Source organism: Leptodactylus fuscus, chromosome 7 (assembly GCF_031893055.1).
Source record: "Leptodactylus fuscus isolate aLepFus1 chromosome 7, aLepFus1.hap2, whole genome shotgun sequence".
NCBI lineage: Eukaryota > Metazoa > Chordata > Amphibia > Anura > Leptodactylidae > Leptodactylus > Leptodactylus fuscus.
In genome coordinates, this window is record NC_134271.1 from 97,043,653 (window position 1) to 97,063,800 (window position 20,148).

General features: G+C 43.3%; 1 protein-coding gene across 1 annotated transcript in view; it reads right to left on the minus strand.

Annotated features, from left to right (window-relative positions):
- Positions 1-252: 252 nt before the first annotated feature.
- Positions 253-20,148, minus strand: part of CCDC85C (coiled-coil domain containing 85C) — an 89,423-nt gene continuing 69,527 nt past the window's right edge. The window contains exons 3-6 of the mRNA XM_075282588.1: positions 14,186-14,290; positions 6,010-6,105; positions 5,169-5,267; positions 253-1,039 (exon numbers count right to left, since the gene is read on the minus strand). Coding sequence (XP_075138689.1) covers positions 950-1,039; positions 5,169-5,267; positions 6,010-6,105; positions 14,186-14,290 — 390 coding nt within the window. The 3' untranslated portion in view covers positions 253-949. The remainder of the gene's footprint in view (positions 1,040-5,168; positions 5,268-6,009; positions 6,106-14,185; positions 14,291-20,148) is intronic.

Below are 20,148 nucleotides of genomic sequence, written 5' to 3' on the forward strand. Positions count from 1 at the left end.
TATGTGCTATTCTATGTCTCCTTGTGCAGTCTGCCTTTGCAGGTATACAGAGTTATTAAAGCCTTACATTCCATGCTAGAAATTCTGTAAAAAGATATGCAAATAACTTCTATTTTTTTTTTATGGAAAATCTTGTGCACTACCTAATATAGCAGTACCCATCATGTATATTAATGTGCAGTAATGAGGCGCGGTGTGCCTTACGCCTCCAGCATCCCTTATGTGTATTAATAGAGAAATCAATCTTGACAATTCACATATACACAAGTTTTTATATGCCGACATAAAATGAATATATTCTCTGTCAACTTCTACATAATCTAGTACAGCATTGTAACAAAATAGAAATCCGTCCACTTTATATACAGCAGTTTGGAGGAAAAACAAAAACAGATTTTGGTCTTTACAGGGATATAAATCTACAAGATCCTGAAAAGTTTAGATTTTTTTTTGTTCATTTTTTTTCCCAATAATACAAATTTTGATCAGAATAGAAATCAATAAAGCAGCTACAATGATCAATCCATTAGAAAGTTCATAAAATGCGGGGAAGGGGCTTAGCCTCATCTTCTATACAAAAATATCCTGATTTGTTCTCATCCCATTAAATAAAAATCCTTGTTACAAAATTATAATCCAGTGTGTAATACTAATGGATCTAGCTAGTGGTGCCCACCTATGGCCGCTGTTATAGTCCATAGGATGAGGAGCCCTGATCTGAGCTCTAGGATAGTGGTCTATTGCAGGACGTGCATGGGTCTACATAGGAGACAGTCAAATGTGGGAGAGGGGCGTTCCCCAGCTAGGTAACTACTGGCTGTACACAAGTTCTCCGTCGTACATCTATATACAGTGTATTGCGTCTCCAGCTTAAGGTTTGACCTTGAGTCGCCATATTTACAGCAGTTCCTTATTTTAAGTGCCTCTGACGCCTCCAGTTTGCGTCATTTTACAAGGGTCCTTTAAACTGGTTTCCAGAAAGATGCTGCCTGATGGATGGCTTGGAGTTTGCCGCATCACCCAACTTTCTCCAGACAACCTGGAAGAGAGAGATAACATTACAATGTAGCGACCATCAATTTGTTTTTTGCCACTAGGTGTCACCATTGCTAATGATTTAGTCAGTAATGCTATACATACAGTAGTATAGGTACAAAGGGAATGCACAGAATTAGAAAAAAAACAATACCACACGCAAATTTGTGGACAGGTTCAATGCTGGTTTTTGAAACAAAGTTACCATGTTTTTCTCACTTTTGTATCCCCTTTAAAGGGATCCTATCATTGGATACCCTTTTTTTCTAACTAACATGTAGGAATAGCCTTAAGAAAGACTATTTTTCTCCTACCTTTAGATGTCTTCTCTGCGCCGGCGTTCGGTAGAAATCCAGGTTTTCTTTGGTATGCAAATGAGTTCTCTCGCAGCACTGGGGACGTCCGCAATGCTGCGAGAGAAATCTCCAGCACCGCCACTATCTTCTTATGGAACGCCCTCTCCCTGTGTCTTCTTCCATCCTGGGTTTCAATCTTCAGTAAGCTTGTGTAAGCGGACATTTTCTTGCGGCCCATGCATGCGCAGTCAGCTCTGCCCGAGTCCTAGAAGACTGAAACCCAGGACGGAAGAAGACACAAGGAGAGTGAGTTCCAGAAGAAGATGGAGGCATCGCTGGAGATTTCTCTCACAGCACTGGGGACGCCCCCAGTGCTGCGAGAGAACTCATTTGCATACTGAAGAAAACCTGGATTTCTACCGAACGCCGATGCGGAGAAGACATCTAAAGGTAAGAGAAGAATAGCCTTTCTTAAGGCTATTCCTTCGTGTTAGTCAAATGCTGCTCCAACTTCAGCACCTGTACAAGATCTTAAAGGAGTTTCCAGTTTCAGGCAAATATTGAGAAACAAATGTTATTGTTTGTATAATGAAAAGTTATACTATATTCCAATATACTTTCTGTATCAATCCCTTACAGTTTTCTAGATCTCTGCTTGTTATTATACATTCTGCTTACTCCCAGTGGATAAAACTCAGTCCATGGTCATGCATGGGTGGCATGTATGCCATGAGTTTTGCTACCAAGCACTGAAGGGCTCTTGTTTTTGGTTTTCCCCACTCCATGATAAACCAGTTACCTTTACACCCCCTGCAGAACATGAACATGATCGTCCTAAACCTGAGTTATTTAGGGGTCCAGAAGTGGAAGCGTAAACTCCAAGTGGACAAAGTTCATGCTTAGGCCAGGATATGGATATTTCACACCAAGCCCACCATGACCTTACTTGTTACCGCTCAGAGAATGTTTGTGAGACTTTCTGCAGTCTATAATTATCGGGAAGAGAAAAGAGCAGTGGATGGGAAGGGTTAATGATAGTCGGAAGAACAAGCCGTATTCTACAAGGCCACTTCCAGGCCGGATTGTTAAGCACTGTCTGTGCTTTGGCTTCTTTTAATCTCAGTGTTTGGGATTCCTGCCACTCCCGGACATAGTAACATTATAGGATTGTCATTTATTAGATAAATAAATAGTCCTGCTGGGAAGACGGCGCTGGTGATGCTGTTCTTCAGGAAACTTCTGGAGTGTGTTACAGGCCTTGATGTTTCCGCCTTTTGAGGATGGCATTATACTTTACAATGCTTTATACTTATCTTAGAGAATAACTTTGTTCTACCAAGAAAGCCATTGTCTTGACATGTAGTTATCAAGGTGCCTGAAGGTGGAGACTGTTAAAGGGAGTTGGTCCCTTTAACCAATAATTGTGCCTTGTAGGGGCCTTTAATAGAGGCAGAAGCTTATCTATGTGACCACAAAACAATGCAGAGATAATTAACTTTTTATGAATATGCAAATCAGCCACAAGTATATCAAGGATGGGTCTGGTTTACCAGCCATATGTAACTACTCCAAATCTTCTCAGGAATTGGCGCCCAGTGTTTGCCCTTTAGCTATGATTGACATTTGCACTCTCTGTTTGTATTATAGTTGTCTGTAAGCAAATCTGGAAAATCAGGCTCCGCCCCTTAGGCACTTTTAGGCTAATTTTGCATATCTACACTCACCGGCCACTTTATTAGGTACACCTGTCCAACTGCTCATTAACACTTAATTTCTAATCAGCCAATCACATGGCGGCAACTCAGTGCATTTAGGCATGTAGACATGGTCAAGACAATCTCCTGCAGTTCAAGCCGAGCATCAGTATGGGGAAGAAAGGTGATTTGAGTGCCTTTGAACGTGGCATGGTTGTTGGTGCCAGAAGGGCTGGTCTGAGTATTTCAGAAACTGCTGATCTACTGGGATTTTCACGCACAACCATCTCTAGGGTTTACAGAGAATGGTCCGAAAAAGAAAAAACATCCAGTGAGCGGCAGTTCTGTGGGCGGAAATGCGTTGTTGATGCCAGAGGTCAGAGGAGAATGGCCAGACTGGTTCGAGCTGATAGAAAGGCAACAGTGACTCAAATAGCCACCCGTTACAACCAAGGTAGCCAGAAGAGCATCTCTGAACGCACAGTACGTCGAACTTTGAGGCAGATGGGCTACAGCAGCAGAAGACCACACCGGGTGCCACTCCTTTCAGCTAAAAACAGGAAACTGAGGCTACAATTTGCACAAGCTCATCGAAATTGGACAATTGAAGATTGGAAAAACGTTGCCTGGTCTGATGAGTCTCGATTTCTGCTGCGACATTCGGATGGTAGGGTCAGAATTTGGCGTCAACAACATGAAAGCATGGATCCATCCTGCCTTGTATGAACGGTTCAGGCTGGTGGTGGTGGTGGTGTCATGGTGTGGGGAATATTTTCTTGGCACTCTTTGGGCCCTTGGTACCAATTGAGCATCGTTGCAACGCCAAAGCCTACCTGAGTATTGTTGCTGACCATGTCCATCCCTTTATGACCACAATGTACCCAACATCTGATGGCTACTTTCAGCAGGATAATGCGCCATGTCATAAAGCTGGAATCATCTCAGACTGGTTTCTTGAACATGACAATGAGTTCACTGTACTCCAATGGCCTCCACAGTCACCAGATCTCAATCCAATAGAGCATCTTTGGGATGTGGTGGAACGGGAGATTCGCATCATGGATGTGCAGCCGACAAATCTGCGGCAACTGTGTGATGCCATCATGTCAATATGGACCAAAATCTCTGAGGAATGCTTCCAGCACCTTGTTGAATCTATGCCACGAAGAATTGAGGCAGTTCTGAAGGCAAAAGGGGGTCCAACCCGTTACTAGCATGGTGTACCTAATAAAGTGGCCGGTGAGTGTATAAATAGATACTTATCTCTGCTCTGCTTCATTGGTTTGTGACTATAAGGGATGTTCTGCTCCTATTAAAGGCCCATATACTGCCCTATTATTGGTTTGGAAGTAGAGATGAGCGAGCAAGGCCAAGGAAGGTGGGAGGGGAATTGAGTTTTTCCCGCGGTATTCGACCAAGTACACCAATAACTATGCAGGGGAGGTATTCAATCGAATAGTACTCGCTCATCTCTATTTGGAAGGCATTTTGAACCTGACAGATTCCCTTTAAGGCCAAAGCTAAACTGACCAGCAAAAAATGGGCTTGGGAATAGTCTCATGGAAATGTGTTTGGTAAGTGGTTGCCACACAGCCGGTTTACACTGTTATGTGCATGAGGTCTTATACCCCTTAAGCACATCTCAGATTCATTTTAGGCGTCATAGACTATGTGACCTATACAAAGGTGATATCTGAGCACCAAGATCCCACCAATACTATCTCATAACAAATCTTTATGGCGTATCGAAAGACACAAATTATGTCGCAAAACTTGGTTGCCACATTTATATATAATAAACTTTGATCACTAATGCAAGAGATCACAAGGGTGATATCTTCACAATACCACTATACACTGCTATAGCTAAGCTTCTGGCACATTTAAGGGGTTGTCTAGTTCAAGAACAATATGGAAACAGAATGTAATTGTCTGTGTAATAAAACGTTCTACAGTTTACCAATATACTTTCTATATCAGTTCCTTAGTATTCTAGATCTCATGTACATTTCATATACACCAAAGGCATTAAATCACATCGCAGTTACTGACAGTCCCATTAAAATATTTCTATTTTGATCCATCCAAATAAATGGTAATAAGATTTCTATAACAAGTCCCAAAGCACATTAGCAGTTCTTACATTGCACATTTCTCGTACAATGGCCTTCTCCTTCTCACTCAGGTCTTCCTCATAGCTGTCAGGAGCTTGTCTGTCCAGGTTTTCATGCACCTCCAAAACCTACACAAAAGAAAACGTGTTGGTTTAAAGTGAACTGAAAGTGTAAAGTAAGTAAATAAATTAGCAAATGTGTTTCTGTAAAGATTGTATCTGGACAAGTGGGAATTCAGGTTCTTTCCATGATTTTGCAATAATTAAGAAAACGTCTGCCCTTCATGGACTGGTTTATAAACTTGTGAACCTCACAGACTGGCTTACCAGAGCTCTTCAGCCCACTCCCCAAAGGTTTGCCCCCCAAGCCTGGCTCAATACAGGCCTGCACCTCAAAGACTGGCTCACCAAAGGTCTGCACCCCATTGACTGGCTCTTCAAAAGTTTGCACACAATTGACTAGATCCACAAAAGTTTGCAAAACATGGACTGGATCATCAAAGGCCTCCACCCTACAAACTGGCTCACCAAAAGTCTACACCCCATTTACTGGATGCCCCAAAGGTCTGCAACACATGGACTGGATCACCAAATCTTTGCACTCCAAGGGCTGGCACATTAAACCTCTGCACTGCATGAACTGGGACACTTAACCTGTTTATGCCTAGAGTCCCATTGTTGTAACTCAAAAATATATAACCAACGGCATATATGGGTTAATCTCTGAAGTCCATAGACCAAAATGACTGGTCTATTGCCAGTTTTCCTGACGCCTATTTGAATACATTACACTGAACATCCTCTGTATTTTGGTATTTGCTGCATAAACTCATTTAGTTAAAAAAAATGCAAAAAAAAATCATAAGGTTACCTTCATTGCATGCACAACAGCTTCTGGCTTCTGCACTACTGGGATATATCCAGCAGGGGGGGTGGATGAGAGATCAGATGTTATCCGTGCAGTGCCCTGATGAAAAATTAAAAAAATAAATTACTAAACATGAAGACCTGGGGTGTAGATATAGGAGGTGCAGAGGTAGCAATTGCTACAGGGCTCTAGAGCCTAAGAGGGCCCAGAAGCCTGTAGACACCAGTATTTTAGATAGCCAATGGTAAGTGGGGAACCCATTAGAAATTGCACTGCCTGGGCCAGGAGCTTCAAGCTATGCCTTAGATGAAGGCTATCATAAAAGGATCTATGTAAATATGTGAGAGAGGAAATCTGGAAACTGCAATACTACATACATCCTGTGGACAGATATGGCACCCTTTCTGGAAACAGCATCCATGTTTGTTTTTAATCCTGGCCAACCCTTTAATTGGCTTCCTATGAAATTGACCAATACAGTGTATTCTTTGTGCAGCACTACCCAGATAGTGATAATAAATCTGAACCCTGGAGTCGTACATAAAAGGACTGAGACTTTTACAAGACACGACAAGTGTTTCTCTGGTGAATCTGTTCACCCTGTGATCTATAGATAATGTGACGGCAGCAGCATCTGCTCAGACATCAGCACAGATCCAGGTTATATAAGATGAAGTGCGCAGAGGAGGCAGGAAACAGACACATAGTCACCAGGGACTCTCTAGCTACTGCATTATGTCAGCCATCAGTAAATGAGCAGAGATAAGCGTCACATTAACCATATGAGAGATGTTCATTATCTGCCAGGGTGTTCTCCACTGAAGTGCTCTCTGGTATAGAGGCCCATGTAATATTTATGAGGATGGAGCCTATTGCTTTAAAGAGTTGTCAAAACTCTTCCTAATATGATAATCTAATCTCGGAGGTTAACCTGTTGTTCCCCAGTCTCCCAATGTTTTCCTGCAATCCCTTCTACAATTCTATGACTGGCAGAGAAGACCTATCACATTCACTTATTTAGTCTCAAATAGTGGAAGGCAACCTCAGCACCCCTGTAACTCCCAGAGAAAAAGAGAAAGTCTGTCTGTTTCGGTATCACCACTCCGATTGTTCACATTTTGTACATGGTATAGCGACTCATCCCCATTCAAGTGAAAGAGACTGAACTGCAATACCAGACACAGACTGTGGACAGGAGTAGAGAGTTTTTTTGGGGATAAAAACCCCATGTTTTTCAATACTAGCGCTCACGTGTTGCTGATAAAATTTTTACTTTTCCAGATCAGCAACAGCCTGTAATTTCCTCTGAATGAGAGTGTTGTCATAACTCTACGACTATCCCTGCAAAGCAATGTTCCTTCAATGCAGCAACACAACCCAGCCATCATCCCAGTGTGTTTCTATGAGAAGCTTTTTGGGTTTTTAGGCTAAAATTCTTGGTTAAGGCTAAGGCCCCACGTAGCAAAAAAGAGATTTCCTCTGCGGACTTTCTGTTTCAATTATACTTATGGGGAAACCACCAGCATTTCCATAGGTATAATTGACATGCTGCAAATTCCAAAACTGTGTCGGTTTTGGAAATCGGCGCATGTCCCAGCGTGCTTTTTACCGCAAAGTGGGCATGGGGTTTGCTAGCAGAAAAAGGAACCCATTGAAGTCAATGGGAGGCTTTTATTCAGCGCTGAAATTCCACACCATTTTCCTCTGTGTGAATGGTACTAGAAGGACCAGCAGGGGATGCAATTGTGACTAAATAACATTCCAGGTAAAATTTTGTAGATCCTTTGGTGTTCTTTAAATACCTCTTTCATGCCCTTCCTTGCCCTAAGATATTTGACAGGTCTCTACTATTGAGTTGAGAATGTCCAGTTTGTCAGAAATCGACCATGAAATTTGGTAGAATTTGCAGGGGAAATCAGCTGCATGCACTGGCTTGTGCTAGTACAGGAGCCAACCTAAAGAAGCAGAGCTGCAGTACAGGAATACTTTATAACCAGTGTCTTTCTAAGGTCTACTTTTGTTGAGGGGTGTAAAAGCTCTACACCACATTCAAGTTAAAAGAACTGAGGTGAGATACCAGGCATAGCCCGAAAGCAGATCCGCTGCACCAATATTCATCAAATCTAAGCCGTATTTTACAGAATTTCCATCTACATGGGATATAAATACATGTGGTTTACTCTTTATCCTGAATATTGCATTAGCTTGGATATGTTATTATTAGATAAACTGAGGTTATCTGTACTGAGCTGTGTTTCCATGGAGCGAAGGTAACAAGATGGATCCCCTTGCGTTTGCCTTGATTATTTCCGCGCTGAGCAGCTGGGACGCGAAATATGCAAACACAAGGATCTGTGAACAAAGGATGAGACAGATAGTAATGATACCATGCCTGGTGCATGATAGGCACAGATACCACTGCCACCCTCAATAATTGCAGGCAGGCAAAGCAGAGGGTGACACTATATGAAGTGTATTATAATGATGGCAACTATTGTATCACCAATAAATGGCCTAGTAAATGGGTCAGGAGATCCTTTTTGACCAATCACATACTTTCCAACACTCCAAGTAGAAGCTGAGTACACTTTATCCTGCCATGAATAGTAGTCGAGGTCATATGTTAATTTTTTGGAATAATTTTTTCTAAGCAATAATAATGTGGGTAAACCAGTAGTTTGTGGAGTAAGTGCCTCCTGCATAAGAGCCTGGCACTAGGGGTGCATTCACACTGAGTATACGCTAAACTCTTTCTGAACGTAAAACACGTTCAGAATCAGCGCATACAAAGCAGATCCCATTCATTGCTATGGGAGCCGGCATACATGCGCTCCCCATTGAAATGAATGGGCTGCTTTTTTCCCTAGGGTGCGTTCACACGATGTAAAATAGAGCGCAAGCTGGCACGTATACGCGTGTCAGCATTTTGCGCGCTCAAAAAGATCCCATTGATTTCAATGGGAGTTACGAGCGTATACGCCGCGTAATTTTGCGGGCGCAAAATTACGGGTGCAAAATAATGCGGCGTATACGCTTGCGCTCCATTGAGAATGATCTGGCACGTATACAGCGTGAGCAACAAGAGCAGTTTGTTTTGGGGCCTGATGTGCCATTTAAGCTCTGTAATGTCAGAAGGGCGATGTCAGACAGGGGTGTGTGATTCAGAGGCAGCCAGTGTCAGAGTTCAGAATCACAACCCTTGTCTGACACCTCTTTCCAGACCGTACAGAGCCTAAATAGCGTATTACTTGGGAACGGTAGAGGCGAAAGAAAAATCCCAACAGTGCCAGAGTCAGTGGAGCAGCATCAATTAAATTCGATTAAATTATGTAGAAAACTCAACTTTTTAGAGGTGGTGAAAGGTCCTCTTTAGCTAGTCACGTGGGCGGGAAGCAACTGTTAGCCATGTCCCATTCATACATTTTAGCAGCATTTACTTTTCCCTTTCCTTCTCTATCTGGGCCCAGATTTACAGACTTGTTCACAACATGTCTGTGTACAAAAGCTTTCCATCACTCCCTTCAACTGTCCCCCACAATTAGTAGTCATGGCCCCTATTGTGCCACAGCTTCCTCCACATAATCCCTTTTAACTTCATGCTCCGGGTACACTGCTTTTTTTTCTGACAGTGGAAGGCTGTGTATAAATATTTTCATGCTAGCTCATCAGAAGGCAGGGGTCATACATTTACTACACACAGACTGATAGGGATCAAAGGAAATAAAGAGATTTAAGAAGTTCGTCCAGCCCTAGTGTATGAGCCCACCTAACTTGTGAATCCAAGGCATAGCTGCACCCCTTATAGTTACTCCAGTGGCCATTATGCTAAATCACATTCTGTGTGGCCGGCAGTAGGGTAGACATTCGACAGTGAGGGCCATGTCAATCAGGTCATGTGGGATGTAATTTAGTGATGAAGTTTCTCTCCATCCTGTAAATAGTTATGGTAAATTTGCATATACAAATATAAGGTTTTAATTGCTTAGAACTTGACTTTTCAGCAAGAGAAAGCTCAGGTATGGGAACAATAGGTAAGGCCATTACTTGCTTTGACCAGTTTAAGGTGAGAAAAACACTTCACAAGTTTCATAAATGTCCCACAACTATCTGCTTCAGATCTCCATAGCTGCCAAAATGCCCCCCTAAGTTACTGCATCAGATGCCCTACAGTTGCCTGCCTAAATTCACTGATAAATGCCTTCTTCAGATGCCACAAATGCCCTTATGTCCTCAATACATTTCAATGTATGTTCCTTGCTCTGGATACCCTATAAAACCCAGCTATTAGGGAACACTGGGGCAATATTTAAGGCTGTTCTAATATGAAAAATTTTGTTTGACAAAGGATTCTCTTCAATGCAAATACAAGAAAACTAAATGGTATCATATAACTGAAATGTGACAACTGACCACTAGAGGCAGTGTTGTTTTATTTATCCCTCGTTCACATCCCGAATAAATGAATGTATTTATCATGGAGCTCATGGGAGATGCAGATGTGTACACAGCCCTCCTGAGCTCTGCTAGACTGTCTAAGCACTAGGCAGCTTTTATTACATCAACCCATTACATGATATCTAAAATGCTCCTACGTCTAGTAGAAGCACTTTCCAGGGGTCTGTTCTGTTGTATATTTCAGCTGATGGCTTCCTAGAGCCTCTGTAAAGAGCATTATAATCTTGGATTTGTGCTTTAAACATTTCAGAATAAAGCGACTATTAAAACCTCCAAGATAAAGTGTTCTTGTTGCCAACAGCGACCAAACAGTGCACATTTTGTTGTGCCATTGCATGTTAGAAACTTAAAGCTATCATATAATAAGCAACAAGGTCACTTTTCCTCAGGGTCAGGTATCGTACACTAGGCTTATAGCAGATCTTAAAGAACCATCAGCTGGATCAGTGCCTTAAAGTTCTGGATCTTTTAAATAAAATAATCCAAAGAATAAGAAAGCCTTAAAAAACCAATTCCTTTAAAGAATTCCACCAATTAAATTGTTTCTCTATCTCCCACCATTACTGAGCAACAAGCGCAGTTAGTTTTGATACCTGATGTTCTATTTAAAGGGATATTCCCATGACAATTGTTCACTAACATGCATGCTGTTGTGCTCTCTTCACTTCCTGCTTTTCTCGGCACATAGGTGGGCGGGGTTTCACTTGCACGGCATTTGTTGTAAATGAATGACCACAGTATGAAGCTGATGTAGCAGAGCTGGATTTGAGTCAGTTTGCATTACATACAGAGGTAACGGGCTCCCTATCTCAGCCTTTATCAGCCAAATTCAATTAAACCGACTGATAAGAGCTCAGAAATCCTGGAGCTCTCACCTCCCCTATCTGAGAAGCTCCGCTACTTAAAAGACACAAACAGCTCAGAGCTGCTCCCATCCCCTCCCTCCCCCCCTGAGAGCAGGCAGCTACATCACTTGACAAATGAGCAGATAATCCCAAGGGCCATAGAAACGGAGTGTAAACAATGAAGTGAATAAATTAAGATAGCGGTCAAACAAAGCAGTTTTGATAAAGCAATGCATTTAGGAAAAGTCTTAAAGGGGCTCTATCAGCAAAATCATGCTGATAGAGCCCCACATATGCGTGTATAGCCTTTAAAAAGGCTATTCAGGCACCGTAAATGTTATATTAAACTACCCCCCCCCCGTTTTAAAATAATAACCTAAAAAAGAATGTGATCTACTTACGCATCGTGCACACTGGGCGGGCATTCAGGGTGTGTCTTCATCTTCATCCCCGCCTCTTCTTCCTCCGATGTCCTCCGGTCCCATCCTACTCCGGCGCTCGCGGACACTGATATAAAAAAACGGCCTGGGCGCATGCGTAGTAGCATGCAGCTTCTACTACAGCTACTGCGCATGCGCCCAGGCAATCATTGCACGTTTGCGAGCGCTGGAGGAAGACGGGACCGGAGGAAATCGGAGGAAGAAGAGGCGGGGATGAAGATGAAGACACACCCTGAATGCACGCCCAGCGTGTACGTTCGGTAAGTAGAGCACATTCTTTTTTAGGTTATTATTTTAAAATGGGGGGTAGTTTAATATAACTTTTACGGTGCCTGAATAGCCTTTTTAAAGGCTATGCACGCATATGTGGGGCTCTATCAGCATGATTTTGCTGATAGAGCCCCTTTAAATACACATAAACTAGCAGTATAGATAGGATCCTTGTGATGGGACAACCCCTTTAAGCTCTGTGATGTTAGAAAGGTAGCGTCAGGAAGGGGGTGTAGCTCAGAGCAGCAGTGTCAGAGATAAGAATCACACCCCCTGTCTGCTCTTGCCTGCCAACTTCTCTCCTTTTTATCTGTTTCATGTGTGATTTTTATATCGTCCAAACCTGTTTCTTGCCACAAGCGACTTTGAATGAGCATCACATGCTTGAAACATAGTTATTTACCCACAATTTTGAAAAGGTGCCAACAATTTTTCCAGCCCATTTCTGGAGTTTTGTGTGAAATTATGTCCAATTAGCTTTTTTTTTCCTGTTTTTTTTTTCTTTTGTTCCAATACACACAAAGGAAATAAACACGTATAACAAGATGTGTAATTGCAATAATTTTCTGGGAAAATTTCAGGGGTACCAACCCTTACGGTCATAATTGTAATACTACACCCATGTACAATATAACTGCTACACTGTCTATCAATAAGTATTTGGACACCCAGTAAAGTTTGGCGGAGGTGGAGTTATGGTCTGGGGGTGTTTCCCCTGGTATGGACTGGGACCCTTGGTCCCAGTGCATGTTAATCTCAATGCCAATGCATATTGCACTATTTTTAGATAACAGTGTGCTTCCTACATTATGGCGGTTCTATGGGTCGGACCAGTGTTACTTTCAGGATGACAACGCCAGCTGTCATGTAGCGAGGTCTACCATGGCTTGGTACAGTGACAATCAGGTTAACTGACTGGACGGACCTGCCCAGAGCACAGACTTGCACCCCATTGAGCACCTCTGGGATGAGTTGGATCGCCGAACTAAGGGGTGCAGCAGCTGGCCAAAATCAGTGAAAGAACTTACCTGTCGTCTCCAAGCTGAATGGAATAAAATACCACGAGCCACCATACAAGGACTTGTGGAAAACATGCCCCGCAGAGTTGAGGCAGTAATTTCCGCTCGGACCACAGGTGTCCAAATACTTATTGGTAGACAGTGTATAACACTAACACTGTGTACAAGAATATAGCTACTGTAATACTACCCCTATGTGTAAGAATATAACTACTATAATATTCCCTCCTATGTACAAGTACATAACTACCATCATACTGCTCCCTATATACTCAAATGCTAACACCACAATCCTGCCTTTTATCCACAAGATAAGTCAAAAAGATACTGCCCTATGAGCAAGCATATAACTAGTACAATGCCACCCCTATGTACAAGATCATAAATGTTATAACAATGTTTCTGAGTACTAGAATATAACTACTATGATACTGCTCCTACTGAATATACAAGATTATAACCGCTATAATAAAGCCCCCTATGTTCAAGAATATAACTATTGTTATAATACCCCCTGAGTTTAAGTATATAACTAGTATAAGACTGCTTCCATGTAGAAAAAGAATTAAAATACTGTCCCCTATAAACAAGACTATAAGTACAATAATATTTCTCCTATGGACAATAATATAACTTCTATAAAACTGGCCATCAAGAATAAAGCTAGTGTAATACTGCCCCATGAGCTAAAATATAACTACTATTATAATGACCCTCTATGTACAAGAGTATAACTAGTATAATACTGCTCCCATGTACAGAAATATACTATACTGGCATAGTATATATGCTCCCTGTATGTAAAAATGTAACTAACGTAATATTGCCTGGTGCATGAAGTCACCATCATAGAATGCTCCTTTTGGACATTACAATACATGGGAACCATTTATAAACCCGAGCTTACCCAACAATAACCCAGATGATATCATATACATTCTCAAGCTGCAAATTAGGTAGGCCTTTGGGAAGAAGTGTTATAAATATTCATGTCCTTCTTCTATTTAGGGGCATAAATCCCCCTCTATTGTATCTGCTTATAAATATTCATCTCGATACAGGAGAGAATGGAGAACCGTCTTCTTCTGCAATACACACACATCTAGGTCTTGTCACCAGTAAATGAGAGTGAGCAGAGGGGGTTACTCACGTTCTGCAGGGGCTCCTGGTACTGAGACAGTGATGACAGCTGTGATTCTGAGTGGTATGGAGATAAGCCTTTCCGTAATGTCCTTAACTCACTATGGCTGGAATGCTGAAAACCAGAAGAAAGGTCTGAGAATAAGTGACTGAGACGAACCATACGCGGGAGCAATTCTGGATACAATCAAGTTCTACATTCAGTAAGTCAATAAAGGACAGAAATGAAATACAGTAATGGAACAGAGTCATGGTTGCTGGACAATTTTGGGATCAATTTTTTCATGGCTCAAACTGCGCAGCCCTGGGGTTTCTGAATTATGAAGGAATCATTTGACTATACATAAGATACTCCAATGTACATTGTACATTGTTATAAAGTGTCATATTTGGCTTGTAGGATTTCAAAACTTCCTACTCATCTTCTGTACAGGTGCCCAGAGCAGTGACAATCATTAAAAATCCAACCACTGATGGTCATGGTTATGTCCAGAGTACTAAAGCATGTGGCTGTAATGCATGGAAATCTGGTACATTCATTAGAGGTTCAGTACTACCCCCTATGCCTAGAATGAGTACAAGAAAATGTAGATATTGTATGGTTGTAAATCTATCTATCTTCACTGTTACAACTGACCTTGGAAGGACCCACAACTTACTCATAGCAGGGTGGCTTTACCCATAGGGTCAACGTTGCACTTGCCCTATGGTAGTGGGGCCTTTTTTGGACAGTGGGACAGTCCTGCATTTGCTGTCCAGGGCAGTGGGTCCTTGCTGCACCAACTCATGGTTGTCTGCAGTGATGACATAGGGAGCCATCTGCTCCCTGTTACACCGCCTGGCCGCTGTCTTTGCTCCAGGTGTCCTGAGAGCAGGAGGCGCAATGTAGTGACATCACTTAGATCGTGCCTGTTACTCTTTAAAGACTCTGAGACCAGAGAGGAGTGTATGGGGAATGGGGAAAGATGAGTATTAACATTTGTTTTTCTCTTTGATATATACAGTTGTGGACATGAAACTGTGGGGGCAACCTGTGGGGTGGGGGGACATGATACTGTGGGAGCAACCTGGGGGGGACATGACAATATGGGGGCAACCTCAGGGGGACATGACAGTGTGGGGACAACCTCAGTGGGACACGAAACTGTGGGGGCAACCTGAGGGGTACATGAAAGTGTGGGGGGACATGATACTGTCGGAGCAACCTGAGGGGTGGGGGGACATGATACTGTGTGGGCAACCTAAGGGGGCAAGACAGTGTGGGGGCAACTTGGGGGGCACATATGACACTGCGGGGACAAGCAGAGGGTGGGGGGACATGAATCTGGGGGGTATCCTGGAGGGAGAACCTGGAAGGGGACATTATGAGGGGCATTATATTGCCTGGGGCCACTAGGGAGACATTATACTGTGTGAAAGACACTAAGGGACATTATACTATGTGGGAGCCTTTGAGGGGGCATTATAATTTGTGCAGGTCAAGTATTTCTAAGTGGTGGTGCTGGGGGGCCCACTATTTAAACCTTTGCACAGTGCCCACCAATGAGTTAAAACAGCTCTGACTCATAGACTTGAAAAACCATGGTAGTGCCCACCACATAAAAGTCTATTTATGGCAGCACTGGAGCTTTTAATGCTAAGCATTCAGGATCAGTTTCTAGACGAGAGATAAACTATAGTAAAGTATCTATCTATCTATCTATCTATCTATCTATCTATCTATCTATCGACACACAATGAATAAACATATAGTATAACAACTATCACAGATCTGAGACTACCAAAAAGACTAAGTAAATTCAGAATATTTTACAGGAGGATCTTTACTAAGAGTAATATTCATCTATTGTTCTTGATCCATCAGATAATCCATAGTTATTGTGATAATCCAGCATTTATCATACCCCATTGACAATGGATTAATGGGAAGCAAGTTAGCGCTTTATAGGTGTAGTTCCTCCTCATTACTCCTCACACGGCCAGTTATTGTCCCCTATATGCAGCGCCATGTATTAACCATATTGTGACAAACATATCCTTTGTATGCCTGTAATCCTGTTTATTTGCCAGGTTGAGTCATTGTCATCGTCAGAAGAGGCACAATCTAATAATGACATCTACCACATCAGTTAGGATTAAGGAAGATCACAGGACAGGGTGGATTGTCTACAACTTTATAAGCCCTTTCACTCTTTTGAAAACGAGTCCGAGAACTGAAATAAGTATCTGTCCGAAAAGCGTATAAACCCCACCTATCTACATCTGACCTAAGCCCAACAAGTCACTTCCCACCTCTCATAAACTTCTTACAACCTCCGGATTACATCATGTACTACAATATGTCCAGAGAACAATATCAAGGACTAATCCTCATGTATGATCTGTGTACTATATGTAGGAAGGTGACACATACTGATCACTCATACTTATATATAGAAACCTTTATAACGATGAGTAAGTGCTGAAGAGGGTTCCACTTCCTTCTTGATACTTATCAATCCTGCCATACATTGATATGAGGCTGTGCCCTACTAATAACATGCCATGCCTTCATATACCCATACCTCCCAACCGTCCCGATTTCCGCGGGACAGTCCCGATTTGGGTGACATGTCCCGCGGTCCCGGTTGGAGGGAGGTATGTCCCGATTTCAACTCAGATCTGCGTCCAGAGGACGCAGATCTGAGTTGAACACATATGCGGCTGAAGCAAGGAGCTGACACAGGTCAGCTCCTCGCATCGCCGCTGCGCGCCTCTCTCCCTGACACATGTGGCTGAAGCTGCTCGCGTGCTCGCTTCGCCGCTGCGTCTCTCTCTCGCTGACACATGCGGCTGAAGCGAGGAGCTGACCTGTGTCAGCTCCTCGCTTCGCTGCTGCCGCCGGCTCCTGGTTTGTAGACGCGATGTACAAGCCAGGAGCCGGCGGCAGCGGCGAATCGAGGAGCTGACACAGGTCAGCTCCTCGCTTCAGCCGCATGTGTCAGCGAGAGAGAGACGCAGCGGCGAAGCGAGCACGCGAGCAGCTTCAGCCGCATGTGTCAGGGAGAGAGGCGGGCAGCGGCGAAGCGAGGAGCTGACCTGTGTCAGCTCCTTCCTTCAGCTGCATGTGTCAGCGAGAGAGGCGGGCAGAGAGCGGCGAGGGAGCGGAGGAGAAGGTAAGTTTAATGTGGAGGTGGAACGTGAATCTGGGGGCAGATGAAGGAGAGGACGGCATGACACTGGGGGCAGAGATGGAGAGGACATGAATCTGGGGGCAGAGATGGAGAGGACATGAATTTGGGGGCAGAGATGGAGGGACATGAATCTGGGGGCAGAGATGGAGAGGACATGAATCTGAGGGCAGAGATGGGGGACATGACTCGGGGCAGAGATAGAGAGGACATGAATCTGAGGGCAGAGATGGGGGACATGAATCTGGGGGCAGAGATGGGGGACATGAATCTGGGGGCAGAGATGGAGAGGACATGAATCTGGGGGCAGAGATGGAGGGACATGAATCTGGGGGCAGAGATGGAAGACATGAATCTGGGGGCAGAGATGGGGGACATGAATCTGGGGCAGAGATGGAGAGGACATGAATCTGGGGGCAGAGATGGAGGGACATGAATCTGGGGGCAGAGATGGAGGACATGAATCTGGGGGCAGAGATGGGGGACATGAATCTGGGGCAGAGATGGAGAGGACATGAATCTGGGGGCAGAGATGGAGGGACATGAATCTGGGGGCAGAGATGGAGGGACATGAATCTGGGGGCAGAGATGGAAGAGGGACATGAAACTGGGGGCAGATGAAGGGTGTATATGAAACTGGGGGAGAGATAGAAGGGGGACATATAATTTACGGGTGACTGTAGGAGGAATATACTGTGTGCGGGCACATGAAAAATTAACGAGTGGGCGGAGTCAACACAAAAGTGGGCGGGGCTAAATTTACAGCGGCGCGCTACGCGCGCCGCACATTTTGTCCCTCTTTCGGTTCTTCAAAAGTTGGGAGGTATGTATACCATCCCACAGCATGGGGCCTACTTACTTCTGGATACCATTTAATGACACCATGCACCCTTCCCAGGTTGTGGAGTATAATTTCCTCCTGCCTCCATGCTGTGTCGGACTGAGCTACCTAGGGCCCAGCAGCAAGATTAATTCTGGGGGCCACAATACAGTTATTATATTCCCTAACACTCATTTTGAAATTCCTAAAATGTCACCAACATAAATGTATTATTCAGGGGGGGCAACACGGTGGCTCAGTGGTTAGCATTGCAGCACTGGGGTCCTGGGTTCCAATCCTGCCAGGAACAACATCTGCAAGGAGTTTGTATGTTCTCCCCGTGTTTGTGTGGATTTCCTCCCTTTCTATAAAAGACATACTGATAGGAGAAAAAAAAAGTACGCTGTGATCCCTGCAATCTACATAAAAAAAGAATAAATAAATAAATGTATTATTCAGTATCTTGCTGCCTAGCCCTTGCCCCTGATTGTTTCTGTCAATAATCTGCTACATGGTTCTTACCTTGCAGCAAGATGACAGATTATTGGACCCCCTAAAGTGTGCTTGAGAAAATGGGGCCAAAGGAGTTAAGATACTGGCTGACCTGACTCTGCACTTAGATGTCATCCCAGAGTGTGTGTGCGTGTTTCTTAAATAATCTACCCAATACATTATACTAACACATAACCTGATTAAGAAGTTGTACGATGAGTATCTATATGACGCACAGTGAGTGAACTGTGCCATGTAAGGGAGAACTTGGTGCCCACCGGGGTATTTACCTGTTTACCTGTGGACAGCAAACTCAATTCCTTAGTGATAACAAGTCATGCCACTATACAGCCATCCCAAAAAACATGGGACACTTCCCATCTGATACTGTTTCACGTCTCTATCCACTCATCCCAGGACATTCAACTATACTCTTGCACCCATCCCTGAACATAGTGCCCCCTTCCCTCCCAATAAGAATTGATGCCATCATTTACGCACACCAACACATGAGGGCATGACCTTGGCCATCTTAATACTTTAATTCACCCTCTTGCTTCAAACTCCTTGCTAGAGAAAATAACTCATGTCCTTGGCCCTCCTGTCCTGAGGTAATGGCATTAACTAAGAAAAGACACTAGATGCCCTTTCTTCTACCTAAGAAGTGTCTGTATATGTAAGTCTACACTAGATTGTCCAGCACCCGTTCGTTCTTCCATAGTGGAAGGGTGTTCTGGTACTTGTAGAGATGAGGAGCCAAGCACTGGGTGCCACCATCCATGATTAAGGTGGACAGGAACAACTTGAGTTGGGGCTCCCATTCTGCAAACCCTATATGAGCCATAAGTTCTGCCTCTATAGTACATAAACTTGCAGATATGGCTGATGCATGGGAAACAGGTTAGAGGTTCTCATTAACGCCTGTCTTGGGCATAGCTTATTCCTATTAATCTGTATAACCATTTTATAAGGAATTATCCATTTATAACACATAGGGACAGCAGAAATGTTTTTAAACGCTGCTGGTTTTTTTATTATATTTAGCCTACTATTCATTCAACTTACAGGTTTTCTTCTTACTTGCTGAAAATTAAGTTATTAGCGCTAATTAGTGGAAGCGAGAACTGACAATGTATTCTTTGTCTACATGTAATAACTGGGGTTATGTAAGACTTTATATAAAGAGAGAGTTGTGGATCGTCTCAGGAAGTTAAAACAGGTTATTATTTTAGGATGATATGATCATGCAAAGACTATTTACTGTATATCTGTGTATAGCTGTTTAGGGAGACAATACTCTACAGAGATGTATAGCACTCACCTTGGTCCCTGCTCTCAGCACTGTCCAATAGAGCTGACAATCTAAAGTCCCTATCAGTGTGTCACTGGAGTGACAGAGGAAACTGGAGTAGCTGGAGGAAATCTACTCAAAAATAGAGAACATACAAACTGCAGGAAGTTGTTGTCCCCACATTTGTACACTGGGCACAA